Here is a 24,148-nt window from a genome sequence, read left to right as displayed (position 1 = left end):
AGCATGTATGAGTTTATGGATACAAGGGAAAGGAGAAAGGGTAAGTAAATAATAACCAGCATTATGGCAGAAACAATGGGAAGCCCGCACTGTTCCTCACCATAATCAGAAGTGAACCTGCAAAGAACTGGAACAGCATCAGAGAAACCTTAATGGTGCGTTCCTTATGTCTCAGAGCTTCACTCATGGCACTGGAAATTTGTTCAGGGCTTGTACGAGGCCCAGGCAGTGCCTTGGTCCCCTGAGCCTTTTGAGTGGTCTGTCATGGGGTGGGTGTCTGGCACACTGCATGTCATTAGGCCTTGCCACAAACACCTTTGGTCTTCTGCTGGAGGGAGGTCCTTAGCATGGCCTGGGACTGAGCCGATGCAGATCTCTACCCACATTCATCCGTGTGGCAGCTTCAGAGTTTGCAAAGACCCCGAGGAGAGTTTATGCCATGATATCATTCTTCAGAAAGTTTTTGTTAAGTTATGCTCTTGCTTAGCTCCCACAGGCAGGGGAGTGATGACAACCCTACTTTCTTGTCCACTCCACCCTGACTGCAATGAGGCAGCTCTCCTTCAAACAATCACTTCTTTCAGTCCAGCACTCCCAAGGGGGACAATAGGGGCCATCCTTTTTACTACCCCTGTCACCAGATGAGCTCAGTGTCTTCCTATATATTTCTCTCCCCAGTTGGGCATGCCTTGCCAGAAGAGGAGTAAGAACTGTGTCCTGCTCAGTTGGCTAATCCCCTGCCCATGGAAGGATTTGGGTAAGATGATCTCATGAAGACCTGCCTGGGATGCTATAATTAATTCTGACTGCATCAGTCTACAGTTTGTACATCTATCAGAGGTGCGTGTGTGATGGTGTGCAGCACACTTGTACTGGCAAATTCTGTCTGGATTTTTTGTTTTTCAAAGAGCCTCTGAAGACAGCACAGTCTCTTTTGTGAGTTAGGACATATTTCAGTTTGGGTCTACAACATGAGATCTGAGAGATATTTTAGATGAACAAGTTCAAAGTTTTCAGCAAATGCAATGTTTTATTTATTATTATTTCTTCTCAAAGTATTAGAAATACTATTAAAATACAAAGGCAGAAAGTAATACAAATGAATAGGAAAAATATTGCTAACTATAGGTATGTATTTTGGGATTGATTTTGATCAAATGCAGCGTTCACGATGCAGCCATAATCTTGCTCATGTATTCTGTCATCCAATACAACCCTGGACTGTCTCAAAAAAGAATCCCTTGATTTTGCAGCTGCATCCATCTTTCTTTTTCTTCTGTACAATGGAAAAAAAAAAAAAACCAAACCTTTATTTTCTGTTCTTAGCTGTAGTGAGAGGTCAAATAATGGTATGAGCATGCATTAAGTCAGATTTTGGAGAAGCCCAAGATTTGTGATAGTGATGCATATGCCCCGTGTAAAGGAAATGGCATATGTTCATTTCTTTAGAAGAAGCTAAGTTTTCCCTCACATTCTTCAAATGAGATCCTGAATGCTGTGGTTCCTTTCTGGTCCTGCAGGTATGTGATTAGTGGGAGTTTTGAGGTTTACAGGTGCTAAAAGTATGTGTCTTGACTCTGCTGAACGTAGCAAAGCTGGGAAAAGCCTTACCTGTACAGGTACACTGCAGAGGAGATGAGAATGACGATAACAACTACACCTGCCACAACTCCAACGACGATGGCAACTGTATGGTCCTCAGGGTTCTCTGTAGGAGGGTCTTCAGCTGAAGAAGAAATAAGAGCCCTGTCAGTGAAAGCTAACCATACTGTGAACAGAGTTTTTTTTCTCAACCCTTGCCTGTCCGCTTGGTTTATACTGTGTTCTCTGATGAATGTGGCTTTCTGGACTGGTGTCAGACCCAGGTCCTGTATGCTCTACAGAGCCCTGCTGTCATGCCTTCTAGCACCTCTCCAATGGGGGATCTGACCCCTTCTTTCTGCTTGGATGACCACAGGCTCTCACCCCCTGGGTTACTAATTTACAGCATGGAAATGAAGAGCAAGCTCAGTCTTCTCTGTAATGATACCCATTTTTGAAAGTGGTGTGTGTAATGCAGGCAGTGAAATCCAGAATTTATTACCTATCTTTTCAGCCTCGCAGCTTGGTCCTGTGTACAGTTCTGAACATTCACAGTAGAAGTGGAGAGAGGTGGTGGTAGTTTCAGAGCAAACTCCATCATTCTTACAAGGATTTGGCATACATGGTCCACCTAGCAAAAAGGAAGGAGAAACACTTCAGACTCTCAGATAATTCAACCCTGAGAGAACTGTTCTTGCTTAGATTACACTGACTTGTAATGGTGGACATCCCTGTATTTTAAGATGCATTTCTTGTACTTGACAACAGGAATCAGGGAAAGAAACACTGTTTCTGCAATGAAACATCAGAGCAAGATCCCCGGTATGCTCTTTTCTTCTGTACACACTCTGTTGCAACTATCCCCAACCCAGTGGTGTCCTATAAGCAGTAAGTCAAGACTTCTTAGCATCAAAGACAATGTGATAGTAGTTGACTCACTCCTGTAGCATCCACGACTGTAGTTTGAAATGCCACAGATTTCATCATATCCACACGCTATGTTAGAACAGGAGACAGTGGAGCTTTCTGTGCATTGGCATCTCTGAGAGCAGTCATCAGTTGTGAATATTTCTCCAATCTGGAAGACAGCAGTTAAATATTAAAAAGTATCAAATAAAATCAGCCAGAAAAACCATGAATGGCGCACTGGGGCCCCATGCTGCTCTCTCTGATGCCTTCCTGATGAATGGTAACAGGGCAGATTTTTTTTTTTTTTTTTTTAGTGGTTTGTACAAAAAAGCAAGCAAGCAGTTTACTAATCCAGCTCTTTGAAACTCAAGGACAGCCCAAGAAAGAAGGTAAAAGAAGAGTTTGGGGTACGATATCCTAGCCCCAGGTGGGGTACATGTGCAGCCAACAATGTCTAACTGTTGCTGGAGGTAAGAGAGTGGCAGATGCATCACATCATGCCTCCAAGGAAATGTGGAAATGCTATGTGCTGTTTTTCTGGCAACTGCCACCTGTTTATAGTGTCTCCCTCCTCCCATAAAACAATCTTTACTGGCTTAGGCCTTTTCTGTACCAAATTTCTAGTGTTAAAACAGAAATCTGTGAGATTATGAAGCTGTTTTATCCTGTAGCGACAATGGAGGATTCTCCATATTCCTCAGAATGCAGCCTTGCTTGGGGTTCTCTTCATGTCATAGCCAGACAGCCAGCCACAGACTCTCAGCCCTGCCTATACCACTCTCCACTGAGAGGAGAGGGACCACAGTGACTGACAGAACTTCTCTGTAACTCTGGTGTGTTGTAAACTTTGGAGTCTATAAGGCTATTATTTAGCGTAATAAAGGTGAAGAATTGACAATGGAGGTCAGAGTGTTATCATATACTTTCTTCAAGTGCCTGCCTTGAGTATTCTGGCACGCAGTTTCAGAGCCAGACCAAGTGACCTACTCTCTCTTCCCTTCCTCCGGAGACCAGAATTTTATTAAACAATTGCTCTTTGTTTCTAATGCAAAATTACGTGCTGAGGAGAATGAGGAAATTGTCAAAATAATTAGCAGAAGAAAATATTGTTTGGTGCTGTGGGAGCTGTCTGACCCACAGAGAAACTGTACCTCATAATATTTGTTAAGGTATGTGCAGCCACATTGTTTGTAAGGCACGCAGTCAAAACCACTAAGAACATAGCCAGGGAGACATTCACAGCCTTCAACACAAGGTGATTCGCACTCAGAGGGGCTGGTCAAGTCATTGCAGGATGCTGGGCATGCAGACATGCATGAGCTGTAGTTGCTGTTGGCAGGACACGATATACCTGTAAAAATAAGGAGAGTCCAGTTATAGCAGGCTGCTGTGCATTACTTACACAATGCCCTTTGAGATCCTGAGGACGTTACCATTTTGTAGGAGGCAATATGATGAACACACATACACAGGATGTGCATACATATCTAATAGTACTGAAGTTGCAAGTAAAGCACTCCAGAGTCAGGAAATGCATCGTCAAAGCTATTTGTATGCTGTGCTCTCATTCTTGGTGTTCACTGATCTCAAATAACTTCACACACATTCAGGGTAGCCATCCCTGCAAGTACCAGAGCTGTTTCACAACTCTGGGAGGTGTATTTCACCAGGAATACAAAGTCATCTAACCATGGGTGATGCAGGGGATGTATGGTTTGATGAATCTCCCAACTTAAAAAAAAAAAATTAGGGAAAAAAGGTTTGAGATTATTAGACGTTTTATTTCAGCATTTTTTAGTCTGAAAGATTTGGAGTTTTCAGCTGAATCTTTTTTATCTTGAAATTTCACAGGCAAAAAAGAGAATGAGTATATTTTGTAGATTTGAGTTTGAAAAAAAAAAAATTTGAAATAAAATGTTTTTCCTTCAGATTTGTGGCTTGTGATGGTCTCCAAAATTTTAACTTTTTTGCCCAGTTGGGAACGAGGACATTTTTTTCTCTCACAAAACTTCTGATGAAAAGGGAGCCGACAGTTCTGCTTTCCTAAGTAGCTTTGTAAGTTGGGGTCTAAATGAGGAAGGGAAGTCAGCATAGGACACAGAAGAGAGACCAGAAGAGCAAGTGTGCATGCTAAATTGTGAACAGTGATTGAAGTGTGAATCAACATGCTTTTACTCCCTGAGAAGCTTTGATATATGGTGCGTCTACAAAAAGCCTCAAATCTCAGACTTTGAGAGTCCTTTAGGCAGAAACCATACTTTCTGGTTCTTCCTATGCTTACCACAAACTGTCTGTTGTCTCCAGCCTTCCATACTGACTCCTTGCTGCTGACAATCCAGCACGTATTCCTCCAGACTGTGACATAAGGTAGCATCCTCATCTCCTCCCACACACATATCAAACAGGCAGCTCCTATGTGCAACACGAGAAAGCGTTCATTCCCAGTACCTTTGTTATTGTATATTTTCAGCTGCTTTGCTGCCTGAGTCTGAGTTAATTCCATTTTCCTGTATCTGGCTGACAGGAAAACAGAGGAATAAAAAAACTCCAGCCGCATGACTGGGAAGATCAGGTCATTTGGTGTGCAACAGCTGCTAACGTGAGAGGTATTCATATACGAACAAGCAATAAACAGGTACCTGACTGCTTGTCACAGTAAGTTATTCTTTGCCATCTGCTTCTTTTTTGGGCTAGCATGGCTGCGTCTTGCTTATAGAGCACTTTTTAGTGCTGTTAAGTCTTATAGCTGGACTACACACTTCTTTCAATACATGGGTGCCCTCCCCACATCCATATGCCTTGAATATTGACATAGAATTCTGTTTTACCCAGTGTTTGCCAGTGCTACCTTCTCAGCTTTGCTCATCATCTGAATATCCATGGCCTGATTTTCAGAGGCACTGAGATCTGAGATGAATGGGATCTGCAAGTATGTGGCACCTCAGAAAAATCAGGCAACCACTAAGAAGGTAGAACAGGCTGCCCAACCAAGTTCTAGAGTGAGGAGAAAAGTAGGCTTATGTTAAGAATCAGGATTTATTTGTACATTGAAGCCAGTATCCCTGTTTCTTTGGCTCAAGATACCTTCACATTCTTCTTTGAGGTGGGCATTATCTATCTTTAAACATTAGGTACAACTATATGACTAAAGAAAACCGGCAGCTACTTGGCAATTTTGTGACTGATGATGGATAAATGATGAATGTGGGGATGAATCAACAGGTTTCATACAGCTCAAAATTAGGTATGTGGGAATTGTATATGTAGGAGGCCAGAGCAGACTTGAAACACAGCAGAGGGAACTTTCTTGAAGATACCGGGTTACTCTTCACTAATCTGTTTTTTTTGCAATTCTCCATGAAAGATTCAAGAAGTGTCACTGACGGCTTCGGCCTTTGTGGCTATAGCATGAAGGCTAGATTTTATGAAGCTGGAATTGCTAAAAGGAAACTAACAGAGCCAGGAACTAAATTCTCACTGAATGTGGATGAGAACTGTAAGCACACTGGAAATCCCAGCCTACAGGTATAATGCTTAACACTGCTGCTTTATCTGTGTAGGAAAAGAGGAAAGCTACTTTCTAGAGCTAACAGAAAAGTGAAACTCTAAATAGATGGAAAGACAGATCATCACAATTATTTAAAAATAAATAAGGGGATTTAAATATATCAATAATGGAATCACTGGGCCCAGTTTTCTTACTATTCTCAGTTGCTATTAATACCCTGGAGACTGAAGATGCAAAGTTCTTGTCAGAAACTAGCACCAAAATGATTTTGCAAATGGGGAGAACAACTGTCTGCAGTAGACACTTACATGAAATAGAAATTTGGTGAGACCATAGAATGACACTTTGCAAAAGGACCATTTGAGTCAGTCAGGATTTGACATCTCGAAGTTCTGTTTTCTTGCCCCAGCTGATTTTCATTGCAGCCTTGGAAGAGCCCTGGATCTGGTTCCTCCTCAGACTCACCTTTTGAGTTGACGTCTCGTCTGTAAATTAAGTCATTACGAAACCATCAGTTCTCTGTACATACAGCATTCATGGTACTACTCTCTAAGTAACACCGTAAGAGTACTTCTGCCTTGTGGTGTAAGTGTAAGCTTATTTCTTTCTCATGATTTATCCTGAACGGGAAGGAGATAGATAAAGCAAATCAAAGATGTACTAAAACACTTCCTACCATCTCAGAGATTTATGGGTATTTAAATCAAAAGGGATATCTGTAACTGTCTCTTTGGAAATTCTGCATGACACAGGCTTCATCCAATGCCTCCTTCATCCAATCTATTCAATAAAGCTTGAACATTAGTCAGAATGATGCAGCTGGAATAGACCACTATTTCTTGGACATATGCTCACTTTCACTGAACAAGTGGCTACGTGCCTGAAGTGCCAGAATTCTGTAGGCATAGCCTCCAGAGCCCCTTTATGCTCAACACCAGCCTACATACTGCTTCCTACTATTCTGGCAGACTAGTTTTTGCAGCCAGATTATAACCTGACAGCTAATACAATTCCATTTACTTGCTGAAAAAGTTCTGTGTTAGTGGCTAAGCAACCTCCAAAGGTCTTTCAAAGCAAATTGAGAAAGACAGGAAGGAAGAAAGGAAGGAAGAAAGGAAGGAAGAAAGGAGGAAGGGAGGGAGGAAGGGAGGAAACTTCTTTCCCTACCCGTTTCAATATTCTATATGGACTAATTAGCACAGAGTTTGCCTGACCACAAATATCCTCTTTTATATTCAGAAGAATGTCCTTACTTTTTGTGTATTGGCAGAAAACACTAGATAGCCATGAAAGTAAGGAAATCAGATTCTTTAAGAACCTCTTCTGGAAGGAACTGTGAATTCATCTTGATGGATTTCAAAGCTACCTTCATGTTCCAGAATGAGGGATGACACTGAACCAGGATTTGCCTCAGGCCCATCTAGCACAACATGATGTATTTATCTTTTCCAGGAACCATGAGCTTAGCAAAGATCTTATTCATCCCTGTGCCCTAGCCGTTGTAATGGCTGTGGCTCCAAAGAGGGATACTGAACTGGAGTAATGAAGTGATAGTTCAGGCTTCTTTGGTGAGATAGAAGGGCACTGATAGTTCACCTTAGTGATGAGAAGGAGAAGTCCCTACACACAGTCCAAGGGAAGAAGAAAGACCAGAAATAAGACAGTGTAGTTATTCCTGGATATTAAATGTGGCTTAATTCACTCACTACCAGTGGCTGTGCTTGCCATGGATATTAAGTAGAAAATTAAGTACCTGAGACGAGATGTTGTTCTTTTCAGAGGAACTTTCCAGCTCTCACCAAATACATTCACGTTCTTCACCCAAACACCATTTGGACTTGTGAAGTCATTTCTATGTCTCCCATCAAAGTCACCACACAAGCCTTCCACTCTGTTTCTGTAGGTATTGGCCAGCTTTATATCTAGGGAAGTTCAGAAGAAAAAAAAAGCCATTACACAGAAATCCTTGCTTTTGAGTGTATGAAGAAGTGGAAAGCAGTGCCAAGTACCACATTTCATGATTCAGACAGGAGTTGGTAATGTGACAAGAGCCTCATATGTAGGATATGAACACAGTCCTGAACATACATGTTCATACATCTATTCACAGGACTGTTTCTGTGCTCTGCAACATGGATCATGAAAAAAGTAATTTCTTGAAGCCGATAAGGTATTCTATAACATCACATCACCACCTGAGTGCTCTTAGTGCATACTGCTTACTGCTTTGCAACAAACTGAATGCATCACCCACTTTTTGCCCTTCATATACAATCCACTTGCTCGTTGAGAAACAGAATTCCTATAAAACAGACCTTTTCTTTCTGCAGTTGGAATTTTAGGGTTTGGAATGATGGTCATCTGTATAAATGGCCTGGCACTTTCACCATACACTCAGAAATAACATGGCTATATTCTGTTGTAAATCAGGAGTAACTGTGCTTTGAACAGAGGAGATAATATGTGTTCAACTTACATGAGTTGTGTATATGTGATATGAGTCCTGCTGAGAAACACTAAAGAATGGGATTATCTGGAACAGACTTGAGAGGAAGCATGTAAAAGGATGCCTCACAGCTGTATAGCTTGAGGACCTCAGTCCTATGACCGGGTTAAGCTGGCAAAGGGGCAGATCCAGACTTCAGCCCATCATCCTGATCAGCAATTTAAGTGATTTGCTTTTGTTTATATCACTCAGGCCTTACTTAACACAGCAAAAGGTAGAACAGTCTGACTCTCCATCTCATTTCTCCTAAGTTCAGGTGGATCCAGATAAAGAAATGCCAGTTTTATGGTTTTTCTGGTTCCTGGGAAACACTTTTTGTTTTAATATTCTGGAATTTCATACCACAAAGGGTGACGTTTCTAATTTTGCCTTGGGTTTAGACCTCCTTTGGAATGAGAACATTTTTTGAGACAGTGCATAAATATTCCTGCACATTGTCTTGGTATCACTTACCTGCATTTTGATTGCCATCAAAGCTCAGGTATAAGCCAAAATCTGTCTCCAGGTAAATTCTTCTTGTCCTCTGATATATACGAATACCTTCATGAGGACGAACAGGGGGTCTCACCCTCACACCATCCAACTGACAGGGAAAGAATAAGTTACAATTCATAATATATAGGCCAAATTCAAATCTGGCTTCAGTACAGGTCAATGCTACAAATCAACACTCCTCTTCTCTAGTTTTATGATAAATATGTCAGATAATTTAACCAGGTAAAAAACCTCAGTATTCAGTTTTTTAAAGTTAACAAAATCATGTTTTGAGGAAAGTGATCTGGACACAGTATTTTCATATCACCCTAAGAGATTTCTACTATTGGGCTAAAAAATGTATATATGGGATATGTATACTCTTACCCACCAATAGGAAGGAAATGAAGATTTCCTAGCATAATTCACAGTTTTCCCTACCACTGATAAAAATTTGTATGGCTTTATTGTAAGTCTTGGGATATTTGGTGTTTTATTGCTAAATCTCTATTTATTCATTTATTTGTTTGAAGTAGAATTATATCCTTCATAACTATAGAGAAAAAAGACTCGACACAACTGCAAATCACCTTTGTGGTTGCCCCATTGCACTGCTGTAATAATACAGTTAGCTTTAATACTTCAATTCTTCAAAACAGACATTTTTTACTCAAAAGTGTTTTACTCCAAGGGAGGGCCTTTATCTGTGCTCTGCAGTCAGTGAGAGACTTACCACAAGCTCCTTGTTCTGCCTGAATCGCACTGTGTGATTGTAAACATTGACGAGAATCTCTTTCAGGTAAGTAATGCGTCGACTTCGACGAAAAGGATAGTTCAAGCCTTCAATGCTGAACTGTGTCAGAGTATCAGGTAGGTCAGGGATGGTCTGAGCCAGAATATATGTGTATTTCCCTTGAAAGTGGTGCACCAGACCATCGAAGGTGATGTAGTGTGGATCGCCCATGATCTGGCATTTCCCAAAACCTAGAAGGGGAGAGCTTCATTACTCTCCAGTCTGAATGTGCATGTGGCAGATCCCATGCATGGATCAGTTTAAAATAAGTTAGATAAAAATGATTGCTGCTGACATGCAGGTCTCCAAGTAAAGATGGGTGCTCAGGCATCACCCTAGTGAATGGGCACTCAAATGGAGAGATGGCCAGAGAAACTCATTCCTATGCTGAGAACCAGTGCAAGCCAACTGAACTGAAGCAGAACATTAGGGTTTATAGGCTTTATAGAGACTGAGTTGTGCACATTGGTCCTCTGCAGAGGAATGACTCTGCCACACAGCATGGCTTGCAGTGGGCTTTTAGAGATGTTGGTTTCATAATCCTCAGCAATGTGTTGCTATAAAATTACTGGAACTTGAAAAGCAATGTCTAATTTTGGCTGGCTTGCTGCTGTCACAGTGATTTCTTCTGAGGTTACTAAATTGATCATTGGGTTCACCAGCCCTAACAATCAGACGCAGCGACTATCATCTAAGTATTCTCCTTGACCATTGAGCGCAGAGCAAACTATTATCCTAGGAGCAAGGCTCTCCTTAAGACTGCTGGGGTGCCTCTGCTGTGGTATTTTGCCAAAATGGAGCAGGGGGAAGCTGGATTTGCATTATGCCCTTGTACTGATCAATACAGTAGGACCGATGCCATACTATTCTTCAAAACTGAAGTGTAGAGTCACTAGGCAACAAGCTACCTCCTAAACAATCCAATTTACCTAGAAAATATGAGATTAACTTTGCTTGGCCAAAAGAACTATCAAACGAAAAACACCCACGTTGTCCGACTGGCCCATTACGTATCTGTTCAGATCTGCTCTGTCCTGTTTTGCCTTTATATTTTTCTGTTCTCAAATCAACACGCAATGGAAAAAACAGGATCATTGCCAAAGGATTCACAGACATATCTGAGTTTTGTTTTTGGTAGATACAATGCAAATATTTTTTTCTTTTTTTTTTTATTTAAACTAGTCAGACTGAACTGTCAAATTTCTAGATGTAAGTAAATTTTCAAACTCTTGTTCCAATTCCCTCTACAAAGTCTCTGTCTTGTACTGGAACTTTCTGTTCTAAGAACTTTTTCTGTTCAATAATGTGTCGTCAATAGCACTGTCAGAGCTGCCGCCTTTCCCTGTGGAAAAGACTGGAAGTGCCACGGAAGAAAGAATGGACACCCACATCCTTCCTCCTTCTCCAGCCCTCATGGAACACCAAGTGAAGACCTGCCTGCACATACCTGTTGGATTGCACTTGTGTTTTCCATTTTTGATCACACACGTTTCTCTAGAATCACAGCTATGGCTCTTGCATTTGATGACACCGTTCTTGTGACACTGGCATCTTCTGGTGCAGTGTGGAGTTATCCAGGTCTCCCCAGCCTGAACACAAGTTGTGTTAATAGTATGTTATCAAGGTGCTCAGCTTTGCAATGCAATAAAAGTTCAATAGCAAAGGGTGTGGGGGCTGGCTAGGTGCAACCTGTCTAGATGGTGATTCCACAACTGCTCAATCCAGGTGTAGTCTCACCAAGAGGTGGTGTTCCCAGTCCATTTATCTTATTGTCTTTGACATGAGAATTTGAACACAAAACAGGACTAGGACAGACTGCTTGAATAACTCTGATCAATTGACTAGTTTTGAATATGCCTCAATTTTGGCCTAAGGTGCGAAGTACCAAGCTCCTGCATCTCCTAATACATGAGCCTGCAGCTTTTACTAATCAGATGAAAGGTTTTTAAGAGGTAGACCCTGAAGATTTCTTTCTGTCTCATTCAGATGGACAGGAGACCAACTTTCTGCAAGTTTTGCAGCCAGAAATTTGCTCCACAAATTACTTACACTGTAGTAATTGTTGTCATCATCCCTGCAGCCACAATTGCTTAGAGGTACACACTTGCCATTACTGAGCACATAATTATTATCACATTCACAGCCCTCAGTGCACTCTTCTGTCTTCTCACAAAGGGAAGAGGCAAAAATGTCATTGCATGTTGATGGGCAGGTGGAGACACAGTCTGTGTAATGGCTGTGGTGTGGACAGGGCAATGCTGTGTGGGTGGAGAATAGAACCAGCATTATTAAATATATTTAGAAAGTGCACTGCAAACACATGTGGCTAGCTGAAAGCTACAACTTGGCCTATAAAATGGTAGTATAGAATTGCCTTTTAATAGCTGATTTTGATCATCAACCAGTTTTGATTTTTTATATTTTATTTAAAAACCCAACAAAAACAAAACAGAGAACCCTCTCTGGAGCTGCTGATTCAGTTCTATTACAGGTATGCCTGAAATGGTGGCACCTGGCACTAGATCATTCAGATTCAGTAATCCAGTTCAGCTTCAAATGCCTCTTTGGGCACTGCTAGAAATGAGAATCTTTAGGGCAAATTCCTTAGAATGTTCAGCCCTCCAGTGGTGCAAAATAGGTGTATATCTAGCTTAACCACAGGCATAAACACATGCAAGAACAACAGATATGCATTGTCAGACTGAAGATTCATCTAGCTCTATACCCTATTTCTGCCAATGACTAGAGATGCATAAGGGGACAGTTCAAGAAACAGGGTAGCAGGACAAAGGGTTCGTTTGTCCAGTATCTTCCTCCACTCGTGGCAAGGAAGCAACTAGGAATTTCTGATGGAGCTATTCAACATTCATCTGGCTTGTTTTTTAACCAGTTAATTGTTTTGTCCTCCACAACATTATGTGATAATTAATTCCACAATATAATACTAAATTGTGAAAAAAACAACAAAAAGAAACCCACTGTGTAATCTTTACTCATTGTTACATAATTTGTTTGCAGCTTTGTTGAATAGGTGGAGTGAGGCACATACACTGGAAATTAATTAATCTGAGAATGTGGCCCCTAATAAGCAACTGGCCAAATTGTCAGTTTTCATTCAAAACACAGTGTCATCGAGCCCTGTGTCCTAACACAGTATTGTACTTTGTTTTAGTCTGGTTGTATTATTTCTCCATTTTAGGCTCATTGCAACGTATCATGACGTTCATTTGGCTACTAAAGCCATTCTAACTCCACATTACTATCCATAACTTGTCTAGTCCTGAGTTATAACTGGCTTTAGCTCAACCTGAACACAGTTCAGTGCAACAATGGAGTCATTAAATCATAATAATAGAATTGCATTTTGTGAGAATTTGGGTTAAATTTTCTTTTACATTACTTGTTCACCTAATACTGCTAATTTATTTTCAAGCTGTCCAAGTTTCAGTTTTTTCACTTGCTTGTACACTTACGACAGAATGTGCTATTCTTCCATTTAATGGTGATTCCATGATTCCTGCAGGTGTCCACATAGACTTGAACTATGTCGCAGAGAGTAGACTTCATGCCATCATACTGGCACATATCATAGATGCAGATCTGTATGAAGTCTTCAGGCTTGACTAGATTATGACATGCTTTGAATTTGTCTGATTTTAGGACATTGCACTGGCTTTCAATGACTGGTTTATTCTCGGCAGTGCAAGGAGGAACATCATCTTCTCTTGAGTCTGATAAACAACTGCATGAAAGCACAGACACAGCTGCATTTAAGTTTCAAAGGCATATATAAGACAAGAGACTGACACTGAAAAGTTTGTTTCTACTGAAAGGTATTAAACAAATAACGCTAGAGACTACGGTCTTCATTCTGTCTACGAGTGAAAGATTAGGCAGAAGTAGACCTGCCTGGCAATCACCATGCTGTGTCTGACCCTCATTACTCTCACTGAACTTGACCCTGACTAGAGGATTGACTTCTCAGCTTGATCTTGGACCTGTCTTGTCACTGCAAACTTGTGTGGTGATCTGGATTCTTGGCTGACCCTGGCTTCCACCCTTGGGCCTGTCCTGCTTGCCTTGCTCTGGTAGTGTGGGATGGGCCCTGGCTGGTGAGGCCACTGTTCTCTCGGCTGTGTTATCACACTTGGCTCCCTGTCCCTTAGGGAGCAGCTGGCCCTCACTCTTCCCCAACACCATCGTCCTGCTCTAGGTGTTTTCAGCATAAAATAAACAAAGGCTATGTCCACACTGTGGACTGCCCCAAAGCCTAATTCCCCAAGTGTGTGTAGATCTATGGAATGGCTGTGGTTTCCCTCTGGCCTGTGCAGTAGTTTCCTGTGGTGATGGATTTTTTTTGAGTTTCAAATTCAAGAAGAGAAAAGTCTCATATACATGACAAATGTTACAAAGTAGCAAACAGTCAAAACAATTGAAAGGAGACTCTTTCCCAAAGGAAGATGGAAGGTATGAAAGGAAGTTACATTTACCCTTCATCACTGTCTTCCTCCACTTTCCAGCTATTTCCAAACTGTGTGACACTGGCGAGTGTACCATTGGGCAAGGACAGGTCATCTTCACGATTATCATTGAAGTTACCACACATGCCATGTACCTGCAAATGAACGAGAACCGTATTCTAAGCAGAGTCTGTTCTGCATCAGTTTCCCCAATAACTTTGTATTCATTGCCTATGAAATGATGTGACCAGATCAGTACCAACAACCAATCTTGTACCAGACATTTCAGACATACTCACTAGTGTCTGACTGTACCCATGGAGAAATAGAATAGAAACTGCAGTAAATCTGTGGTTCCCTAAGGCTTCAAGGTGTTTTATTCTAGAAGCTGGATGTATTCCCCTAGCCAGGTCATTTTCTTTAACTACCCCCTTGGAACAAAAGGAAATTGTTGTGAAGGGGAAAAAATAGAAAGCAAAAAAATGACATGTTACAATACAGCTACAAAGAAAGGTGCAATAGCAAAACACAGGAATAAAAGAAAAAGAAACGCACAAAGCAGTGGTTTTGAAACAGTGCCAGATGTTTACATGCTAAATCTTACCTTTGAGAAATAAGACTGTGGGAGAGTGATTTCCAGATGGTGATTGCCATCGTATTTCACTATTACACCAAAGTCAGTTTCCACTACTATAAATCTGCCAACATTTCCAATGGACACGCCTCGCAACCGGTTCTCCACTGGAGTGTAGACTCTCTCATTGTTCAACTGGAGAGACATGTCGTTTGTCAGTATGGACATTCTTCCATGAAAGATTTTCTGCTCACAATCTATATTCCTAGCAGTGCTGAAGATTTCTCTATGACAGTTTTAGCTCCTTTACACTTCCACCATTGCATATTCCAACTATGGGTTGCAGGAATCAGCCTTATAGCTGAGGAGAGCTGGGCAGGACTCATAGCCTGTGCCTTTAACAAAAGGGAGCTGGAAAGATCCCTGGTAGTGAGCAAACTCTTACCTACCCATTGTGTGGCTTCCCTGCCTCTGGTACTGCCATGGATCCCCATGCTATTCTAGACCAATACAGTATGACTTGCTTTTCCTCTGCTCTTGTTAGCTAGCTACAGGTAATTGGGTTGACAACAGCTATTGAAGTGGGGAGCCCCATTCTTTACTTCAGGCAACAATTCTCCAATCTGGAGGCTCTGGGCTCCACCTCCAAGATATGGCCAATAGAACAGTAAACCCAAACCAGAAGCCGTGGGAACTAGTGAGAAATTATATTTCCCCATGACATCCAGTTAATGGAGGTGCCCACAAGTGCTAAGCATATGTGTACATATTCCTTAGGAAACATGAAGATCCTTTTTCCTACAGCTACTGTAGTGAGCTAATTTTAAGATACATCTTGCCAGAATAAAGAGCACCACCACCTACCAGGATTCCTTGGCTTTTCTGAAGGGTGATTCGTACACCATACACATCTATGTAGACTTCTTTCAGGTATGTGGCCCCTCTTAGTCCTCTGTCTTCATTCTTGCCAAGGATGGTTATAGGAATGACACTGTTGGTGTTGACAACCTCAACCAAGGTGTAGGTGCAGGTACCCACAAAAGTGTACATCATTCCATCAAATGTGAAATAATGGGGATCTCCTGCCACTTGACATGTTGCTTGGCCTGAGGGTGAAAAAATTATCTGAGAACTTTGGCTTGGATTTCACCATGGACTCAGCTGACCAAAGGTGTTTGCATTAGTGCAGCAACCTAATCCTGATCATTATTATGTGGGCAAACCTTAAAGGTATCTCAGGTTCATGCCAATGACATTTATTTGGAAATAAGAAATTTCCAGAAAGTGTCTCCTAAATTTAATTTAATTTTAATTTTAATTTAAATTGAATTAAATTTAAATTTAATTATGTACAAACTGGCAACTTGGCAGCAAATGAACCTCTTTATACATTTTTATATGCTGTTGTAGCTATGATTTATGGTAGTTGAGAGTAATACAGAGCTTTTCTACTTGGCTATATAAAAATACATAATTATATGTATAAATATAAAAGTAAATAAATTTGCATCTATATACATGGATACTTAATGCACTTGCCATCACCCAGACTCTCAGACATGCAGTTCTTAATTATTGCCAAATTCAGACCTTGCAGCACTGGTGATATGGGACTTGACTTTGTACTATCAAGACAAAAAGAACCCAAGTGACCTTGCAAACTTTTGGGCAGCATCAGTTTTTGCTGATATCCACTACAACAGAAGGGGTCTGTGCTTGCAAGACAGATCGTCCTGTCTTTTCATCTCTTAGCACTGGCAGCAGTCAGTTCAGACTTCTTTGCCATCACATATGAAAAGATATTTATAATAAAGCTAGAAGGAGAAGAAGGATCTAATTATGGAATTGACACTGAGAACCATTTTCAGGCAGGACTTACCATTGGAATGACAGCCCAGCACACCATCCTGAATTTTGCATTCCTCTCGGACTCCACACTCCCAGGATGTGCACACAATGGTGTTGTTAGCCTTGCAGGTGCAGCGTTCAGTGCAGGGATAACTGGTGAACCAGCTTTCATCCAGCTGAGCAGAAAAAAGAGTGTAGAAGTATATACTATAAGATAAATTGGAAGGTAATACCGTAAGGGACAATCGTATTATTAGTATTTGAATGTGCATGATGTATGATCATTTGGGCAATTGTAGCCACACAGCTCACAGATCAAGAAGGCTGGCAAAGTGAGTCTATTTTGTTATTATTAATGCTGTAAATAATAACTGTGTTAATGATATTAACATTTTTTTTCTCTCATGGTGATAAAGAATGAGTTCCCGTGTTTGTTCTTTTTTTTTTCTTTAAACATCTGAGGTAACTTGCCTGGTGATACTGGTTTTTTTCATCAACACAACCACAGCTGCTTTCTGGCACACATTTGTCTCCACTCAAAATGTAACCTTCCTTACAGAAGCAACCTTCCACTGGTAAGGAACTGCAAGAATCAACTGCTGAGATGTTCAAACAGGTAGAGGGACACCTAGTACCACAGCTCTTGTAGATGCTGCCTCCAGGACAGGACATTGCTAGAGAGAAAAAAGTAAGATCACTCAAAAGGGCAAAATCATGATAGAGGTTTTCCTGATGCTTTCACTGTTTGCTCCTGAAAATATATAAAATTGCTGTTAGAATGTCTGACACTGGAGAGTGCTGTGTACAAAGGATTTTCTTGCCATGTGAGATGGGTGGCTTTTCGTAGAGGTGGGTAAGACAGGTGGGCCACCCTGCACTTCACAAAGGAAGTCAAACATTGTAGGCTCGCTTTGAGGGTAGGTCTGATGTGATCATACAGGACTAATTGTGCTTGGTTCAGTAAACCTTTTTCTGCAGGTTTAAAGACATGAAGTCACTCCATTAAGGGAATAGAAGAATCTTTTCACGTACCAGCTGATATGGCCCCATTACTGTAGTTTCTATTTGAACACCTGCCATATATTTAAAAATAGAACTAAAAATCAGACTCTGTCTTTCACTGAGACACCTTGAGGAAAATATATTATACTGTCACACCCCTCCTGCTCATGGTAGAATTGGGCTTCTATCACTCAAAGCATGCTCCCCAGGGAAGACATTACATTTTACAGAAATCCTGAAGCATTTGTCCGTTTCTGTCATCTAAACCCCCCCCCCTAAAAACTGTTTCTGGCTACATTCTGTGACAAATCACTACATATGACTCTCATTTACTTCTGTCCCTACAGCAGGATCTCTTAGTCCTGTCAGGCAATTACAACCAACATCTCCAGTCATCTAGCCAGAGTACCTGCCCTTTGTCAGGTTCTTAATTGAGTTTTTGTTTGAATTACTGATGGAGGGAGCACTTGAGAGTCAATCCTCTTAATGTGACTGAGTCTTCTCTATCACTATAATCAAGCCATAGATATTTAGGTCCTGGGCTATGGCCTCAGACTATGAAGTCTGGATGTCCATAGTGTTAATCTGATTTGGAGAGTTAGAAGCTCATTTCTTGCTCTGTCTTCTTTTTATATATGAATTCTCTGTGCTCTGTCCTCCCAGGGCTGACTTACCGGGTGCTTTAAAGCCATTCTAAAGTCACAGTAATTCTTTGTCCAAACTGAGTAGCTCCTAGAATCTCTCAATGTTTTTTCATGGTTTAGTTTCAATGCAGAGCTAATTGTTGATCACAGGGAAAAAAAAAAAAAAAAAAGAAAAAGAAAAGAAAGAAAAAGAAAAAAAGGTGCAAATCTGCAGAAGGTAATACAGTGGTAACTGGTATAATCAAAATTAGTGTAAAAGACAAAAAAAAGCTAGAGAAGATTATGGTTTATTTCAGTGTGGTTGACCTTTAGAGGACTTCTTTTTTTTCTCTCCAGGTGTGTACGTTGTGGATATAAAAGTCCTTTAGAAGATGTCTGGCAAGCAGAAAACTGCCCAGTGCTGCATAAAATTGGCACCAGTGGAACCCCTGGAAAGATTTATTCTAAGAAATATGAGTTCATTATATGAAATTTCCCATAAGGTCATTCTGAAAAGAATTAATTGGGAGATAAGTGAGAATACTTGATTTTTTTGCTTTATAGAGAAATACTTGTAAACTTCCTAGAAACAGGTGTTTCTCAAGGTCTCTTATTAAACTAGTTTTTTAACCAAAAGCCATCGATAAGCATTTGTGTGTGGAAGACTACCAGCTCTACTTACACTGAGGATGGTAGTTTTTCAGTGGAGCAAAGCAGCAGTTATTTCCCCAGTGCAGAAGCTCACATAAGACACAGTTAAATGTAATCAAACTTTTCCAATAAACTAATAGTAAATTATTAAAACTTTAAGGATTAGACCTGCGTGTATCCAAATGTCCTTGAAAATTAGTATTTTATACAAATACTGGAGTGTTACTGAAACTGAAGCAGGCTCAAGACATGAGAAAAGATAAACTATACTCAAAACATTACATAAAATGAAATAACATGCATGAAAAAGGTAAAGGAAAATGTGCATACTTTTGAAGTTTAAATCCAGAATAGATATTTATAAGTCACAACACTCACGGCAAAGAGTAGCATTCCTCCACTCTATGCATATCCCAGCATTGATACATGACTCAGCATAGGCCTGCAGTCCATAGCATAAGGATATTGCCTGTCCACCAGTGAAACACATGTCATAAACACAGTTTTCAAAGAAATTCTCTGGAGGCACTTTGGTATGACAATCCTTGAAAATTCCTGTGTAAATCAAGAAAGTTATATAGAATAATAGAAAAAAATGGGGAATGATAAGATCACCACCACCATCTATTTTCTGTCATGGCAAATGTATTGTAAGTGCTCCAGGCTAACTTTGTTTAGTAAGTTAAACCAACACTTGAAACGGAGCATGCATAATGAGACTTGGCCCTCTGGATCAGGCTTTCTTCTTTTTGCATGATTGATATAACATAGCTTACATAAATTAAGAGTTGCTGGCTAGGAAAGCCATTAATTCCAGACAACTGCAGGGGCTGTCCAATGCAGGGAACACATACAGGATTTCAGATAAAGTATCTGTAATACATGCAATGACAGTGCCCTCTGAACTATCTCTTTTAGCAAGCAGAGTGCAAGTCACTATAAAGCAAAGAGCAGCTATGGCTCCCTGAGCACATTCTCATATAATCTTCATGGACACATTGGCACTGTCTGAGTGGTTGACGTATCTTGACCAAGCACCTATGAGTTTTATGTTGGCCATTCACACTGGAGATTTTATATGCTTCCAATGTGAGCTCAGAACAACGAACTATAGAGAGGAGACAACACAAGCTATAAAGTGCTCCATCACGTGGCTCACAGAGAACTACCAACATACTACCTGTTGGGTCTGTGATCATGCCACATGCTGTGTTCTTCTTTGCTTCACTCTCCAGCACAGGATCACATTGCTCTTCTGTCCCACTGGAGCATCTGGGGAAAGCAAGCAAAATCAAATGTGTGTTTCACATCTCTTACTATCAGATTTTCAGTGGAAGATTGACACATGACAACCCTGCACAACAGGGTGTATTTTATTACAGTCACAAGACTTTATCCAGCTTCTTTGAAAAGCTGACGTCAGCCCTATCACGGAATGGACTCCCTTTTTGATGCCTTGTGCCCTATTCAAAGGCCTATTCTTAGCTGAAAAAAGAGCTGTGGGATCCAATCAGTTACAGTTTCCGATCAGGGAAATGGACTGAAGTCCCATCCCCCCTCACACTCAGCAGACAGTTCCTGCTTTGGAAAACAAGACTTAAAGGACACAAGCCCTCTTCTCATTCCCTGTTTAATGTAAAGGGACAGCTCCCTACTTCTAATGGACAGTTGGAAGATGTAAAATGGTACCGGATGACAAAGCCAGTGAGTGGATGGATGTTTGATTTTATAGAGTTTGATTAGCAAATGCCATGTGATTAAATTAATATACATACATGGCGTTATTCTCAGGCACAAGCCAGCTTTGTCCAAGATCAGTGGAGCCACTTGCAGTGTCACCATTGGGCTTTATGTTGTCATCATTTGGATCACCATTATAATTACCTGTGAGGGTAAAAAGAGATTTATGGGACACATGAAGTTCATACCTGTAGAAGAAACCTCCGTTTCAGGCTGTGAAATAAACTACAATGAACTAGGGAGAGTATATGTGCAACATCGATGTATACTGGGCAAAATAAGAAGAGCTCAGTTGTGTTTTAGACTTTGACCACTGACAAGAACAGCTGTTCTGGGACTTGTAGACTTGAAGCAAGAAGTCTGTAAGTTCTTATGTGACTAGATCACATTACACACAAGAAAGAACTGTTTAGCTAAAAAAACCCAACTCCTTTCCTTGGATCCTACCTGTAGAATATTGGACTAAATATCAAACGGTGTTATTTGCACCATTATATTCTTATGTAGATTTCCTGAAGTGAAAGTGTGAAAAACCCATGGGGAGATAATTGAACCTGGAAATTTCATAGAATCATAGAATTGTTTAGGTTGGAAAAGACCTTTAAGATCATTGAGTCCAACTGTCAACCATGCCCACTAAACCATGTCCTGAAGTGCCTTGTCTACGCGCTTTTTGGATACCTCCAGGGATAGTGACTCAACCACTTCCCTGGGCAGCCTGTTCCAATGCCTGACAGCTCTTTCAGTAAAGAAATTTTTTCTAATATCCAATCTAAACCTCCCCTGGCACAACTTAAGGCCATTTCATTTCATCCTATCTCCAGCCACCTGACAGAAGAGACCAGCACCCACCTCACTACAACCTCCTTTCAGGTAGTTGTAGAGAGCGATAAGGTCTCCCCTCAGCCTCCTTTTCTCCAGGCTAAACAGCCCCAGCTCCCTCAGCTGCTCCTCATAAGCCTTGTGCTCCAGGCCCCTCACCAGCTTGGTTGCCCTTCTCTGGACACGCTCCAGCACCTCCATGTCTCTCCTGTAGTGAGGGGCCCAAAACTGAACACAGCACTCGAGGTGCGGCCTCACCAGGGCCGAGTACAGGGGGATGATCACTGCCCTAGTCCAGCTGGCCACACTATCCCTGATACAGGCCAGGATGCCGTTGGCCGCCTTGGCCACCTGGGCACACTGCTGGCTCATATTCAGCCGGCTGTCGACCAGCACCCCCAGGTCTTTTTCTGCCGGGCAGCTTTCCAGCCACTCTTCCCCAAGCTTGTCACGTTGCATGGGGTTGTTGTGACCCAAGCACAGGACCCGGCCCTTGGCGTTGTTGAACCCCATACAACTGGCCTCGGCCCATTGATCCAGCCTGTCCAGATCCCTCTGTAGACCCTTCCTACCCTTGAGCAGATCAACCCTCCCTCCCAACTTGGTGTCAACCGCAAACTTACTGAGGGTGCACTCGATCCCCTCGTCCAGATCATTGATAAAGATATTAAAGAGAACTGGCCCCAAAATTGAGCCCTGGGGAACACCACTTGTGACTGGCCAACTGGATTTAACTCCATTCACCACAACCCTCTGGGCTTGTCCATCCAGCCAGTTTTTTACCCAGCGAAGAGTACACCTGTCTAAGCCATGAGCTGCCAGCTTCTCAAGGAGTATGCTGTGAGAGCATTTCACAAATTTCAGATGATCCAAATCAAAGAATAATCAGAAACTCACAAGACAAGCTACTCTCATAATTTCTACAGTCCCATTTCCATCCTGAAGTACATTTCATATAATCACCTGGATTTCAGAATGTTGTTCCAACTAAACCTGCATTAGCAGCACTGCTGATGAAAAATTACTGGTCACTACTAATGCCAGTGAGCACCTACTCTCATTAGCTATATAAGCCACCTGTGACTCTTACTTATTTTGGTATCCTATTGCAACAGAATTTCTTACAGAACACAGTAGAATGTGCCCTTTGTGTTTGATCTTTCTCACAGGATTCTAAAAGGCCTCTATGTTTTGTATCATATATAGCACGTAATATTTTGTGGTATTTGAATTTTGGAAATAAGGTATGAGTTTTGTTATTCATCAAGTCTGTCAGCTCAGGATTATTGATACTGGATCCTTGTCATTGCTGTGTTTTAATGTAGACGCTGCCTACCTTAGCTGGAATAAAAAATAGCTAAAAATAAGCCTTAGTAGTCTAATTATTCTTTTCTTTCTTTTTCTTCTATTTCTCCTTTATTTTTTTTTCTTTGATCATGTAAACATGATCATTCATGTTGTATAAATACCCCCTAAAACAGCACAGGAGAACAACAGCAGGAAAGGTTGAAGATGTTGACAGTAAGCTATTCTGAAGGTTGCTCTCTGCTGTGGAAACCGTATCAAGTTTTTATGATTCACAAAATGAAATGGTATAGCATTCCTCACACCCAACAAAAGACAAATACATCAGAATGTAAATAACAGAAAAATATATTTGTAGAATTCTTGAGTAGCTGCGTGCAAATCATTACTCTTCCTATATTTAAACTGTAGAACTGAAGTGAGGTTTTTTATTTGGCTAAAAATGTTATTTTCAGTTACACCTCACAACATTCCAAATGGATAGCATGTTACCAGGAATTTTGTAAGTAACAGTTGTTAGAAACTGAAAAATTCTAGCAAGTTTTCTTCACTGCTGTAAATTCTAGTCCATTTGACAAGGACTAGTTGTGTGTAGAATAAGTATAACACGCTAAAAAATAAATTTTAAGTAATCACCAACCTCCACAACTCACTAAAAAGTGACTAAGCCTATGACTTACCACAGAGGCCACAGAGCAGACCACGGTAATTAGAGGGCACAGAGACTTCTGCATAGTGATTTCCATCATATCTCACCCACAGTCCGAAGTCAGTTTCCAAGAGAACATAACCACCACTGCTTTGAATACTGATCTTCTTTTCAATAAATACAGGCAAGTTCATTCTGCTGCCATTCACCTGTACAGCAAGTTGTAGAATTTGTTGGACATCTCATTAAAAGAGGTACATTTAAGTAATAAAAAGAGAAAGTTTGCTATAAACTCTGCAGAGAAAATATTTCATTATCTGCATGTCAGTTTAAAAATATTATATATGTCTTTTAAACAAGTATTTTCTTACATTCACTTTCTTGTTTTTCAGCAAAGAAATCTGGATGCCATAGACTTCCACTTGCACTGACTTCACGTAAGAGACTTTGGTGTTGGCTCCTCTGTGCTCATTTGTTGTAGACACATCAAAGTATGGAAGCCTTTCAGAGATGTTGCACACTTTGGACAGGGTGTAAGTGCAATTTCCCATGAAATGATGAACTCTGTGGTCAAAAGTGTTATAATGTGGATCCCCAGAGGCACTGCAGGAAGCACGGCCTGGGAAGAAAGAAAGACCAGACTAGTTCCCTCTGAATCTTTACCAGACTTCTGCAGTTGCTTTGTTCCCACTTTGTTTGTTTG

The 24,148-nt window shown here is 40.9% G+C and overlaps 3 protein-coding genes across 3 annotated transcripts; all 3 read right to left on the bottom strand.

Moving 5' to 3' along the window:
- Nucleotides 1-1,122: 1,122 nt before the first annotated feature.
- Nucleotides 1,123-6,393, bottom strand: LOC115347254 (zonadhesin-like). Its single transcript, XM_030028405.1, has 7 exons — nt 6,307-6,393; nt 4,772-4,902; nt 3,642-3,841; nt 2,521-2,659; nt 2,084-2,212; nt 1,612-1,726; nt 1,123-1,276 (listed from the first exon to the last, which is right to left on the bottom strand). Exons 1-7 carry the CDS (start codon nt 6,330-6,332, stop codon nt 1,123-1,125), a joined length of 894 nt encoding a protein of 297 aa, XP_029884265.1. The 5' UTR covers nt 6,333-6,393.
- Nucleotides 6,394-7,696: 1,303 nt separating this feature from the next.
- LOC115346797 (zonadhesin-like) lies at nt 7,697-10,730 on the bottom strand. The gene is made up of 3 exons (XM_030027257.2): nt 9,712-10,730; nt 8,958-9,087; nt 7,697-7,920 (listed from the first exon to the last, which is right to left on the bottom strand). Exons 1-3 carry the CDS (start codon nt 9,940-9,942, stop codon nt 7,697-7,699), a joined length of 585 nt encoding a protein of 194 aa, XP_029883117.1. The 5' UTR covers nt 9,943-10,730.
- A 9,638-nt stretch (nt 10,731-20,368) lies between these two features.
- Nucleotides 20,369-23,691, bottom strand: LOC115346800 (alpha-tectorin-like). Its single transcript, XM_030027261.2, has 2 exons — nt 23,477-23,691; nt 20,369-20,813 (listed from the first exon to the last, which is right to left on the bottom strand). The coding sequence occupies exons 1-2, from the start codon at nt 23,637-23,639 to the stop codon at nt 20,692-20,694; spliced, it is 285 nt and encodes a 94-aa protein (XP_029883121.1). The 5' UTR covers nt 23,640-23,691; the 3' UTR covers nt 20,369-20,691.
- Between the last annotated feature and the right edge of the window lie 457 nt (nt 23,692-24,148).

Source organism: Aquila chrysaetos, chromosome 10 (genome assembly GCF_900496995.4).
Source record: "Aquila chrysaetos chrysaetos chromosome 10, bAquChr1.4, whole genome shotgun sequence".
NCBI lineage: Eukaryota > Metazoa > Chordata > Aves > Accipitriformes > Accipitridae > Aquila > Aquila chrysaetos.
This window is presented reverse-complemented; position numbering and strand designations above follow the sequence as displayed.

Bases quoted from the DNA above. Each gene is read 5' to 3' on its own strand.
- LOC115346800 (XM_030027261.2), bottom strand. From the start codon at position 23,639: ATGAACTTGCCTGTATTTATTGAAAAGAAGATCAGTATTCAAAGCAGT. The intron at 20,814-23,476 runs GTAAGTCATAGG...TTACCCTCACAG, and splicing joins TCTGCTCTGTGGCCTCTGTG to GTAATTATAATGGTGATCCA.
- LOC115346797 (XM_030027257.2), bottom strand. From the start codon at position 9,942: ATGGGCGATCCACACTACATCACCTTCGATGGTCTGGTGCACCACTTT. The intron at 9,088-9,711 runs GTAAGTCTCTCA...TTTCCCTGTCAG, and splicing joins GGCAGAACAAGGAGCTTGTG to TTGGATGGTGTGAGGGTGAG. The intron at 7,921-8,957 runs GTAAGTGATACC...GAACTTCCCTAG, and splicing joins TGATGGCAATCAAAATGCAG to ATATAAAGCTGGCCAATACC.
- LOC115347254 (XM_030028405.1), bottom strand. From the start codon at position 6,332: ATGGTCTCACCAAATTTCTATTTCAT. The intron at 4,903-6,306 runs GTAAGTGTCTAC...TGTTGCACATAG, and splicing joins TCACCAAATTTCTATTTCAT to GAGCTGCCTGTTTGATATGT. The intron at 2,213-2,520 runs GTGAGTCAACTA...CCTTTTTGCTAG, and splicing joins CAGTCGTGGATGCTACAGGA to GTGGACCATGTATGCCAAAT.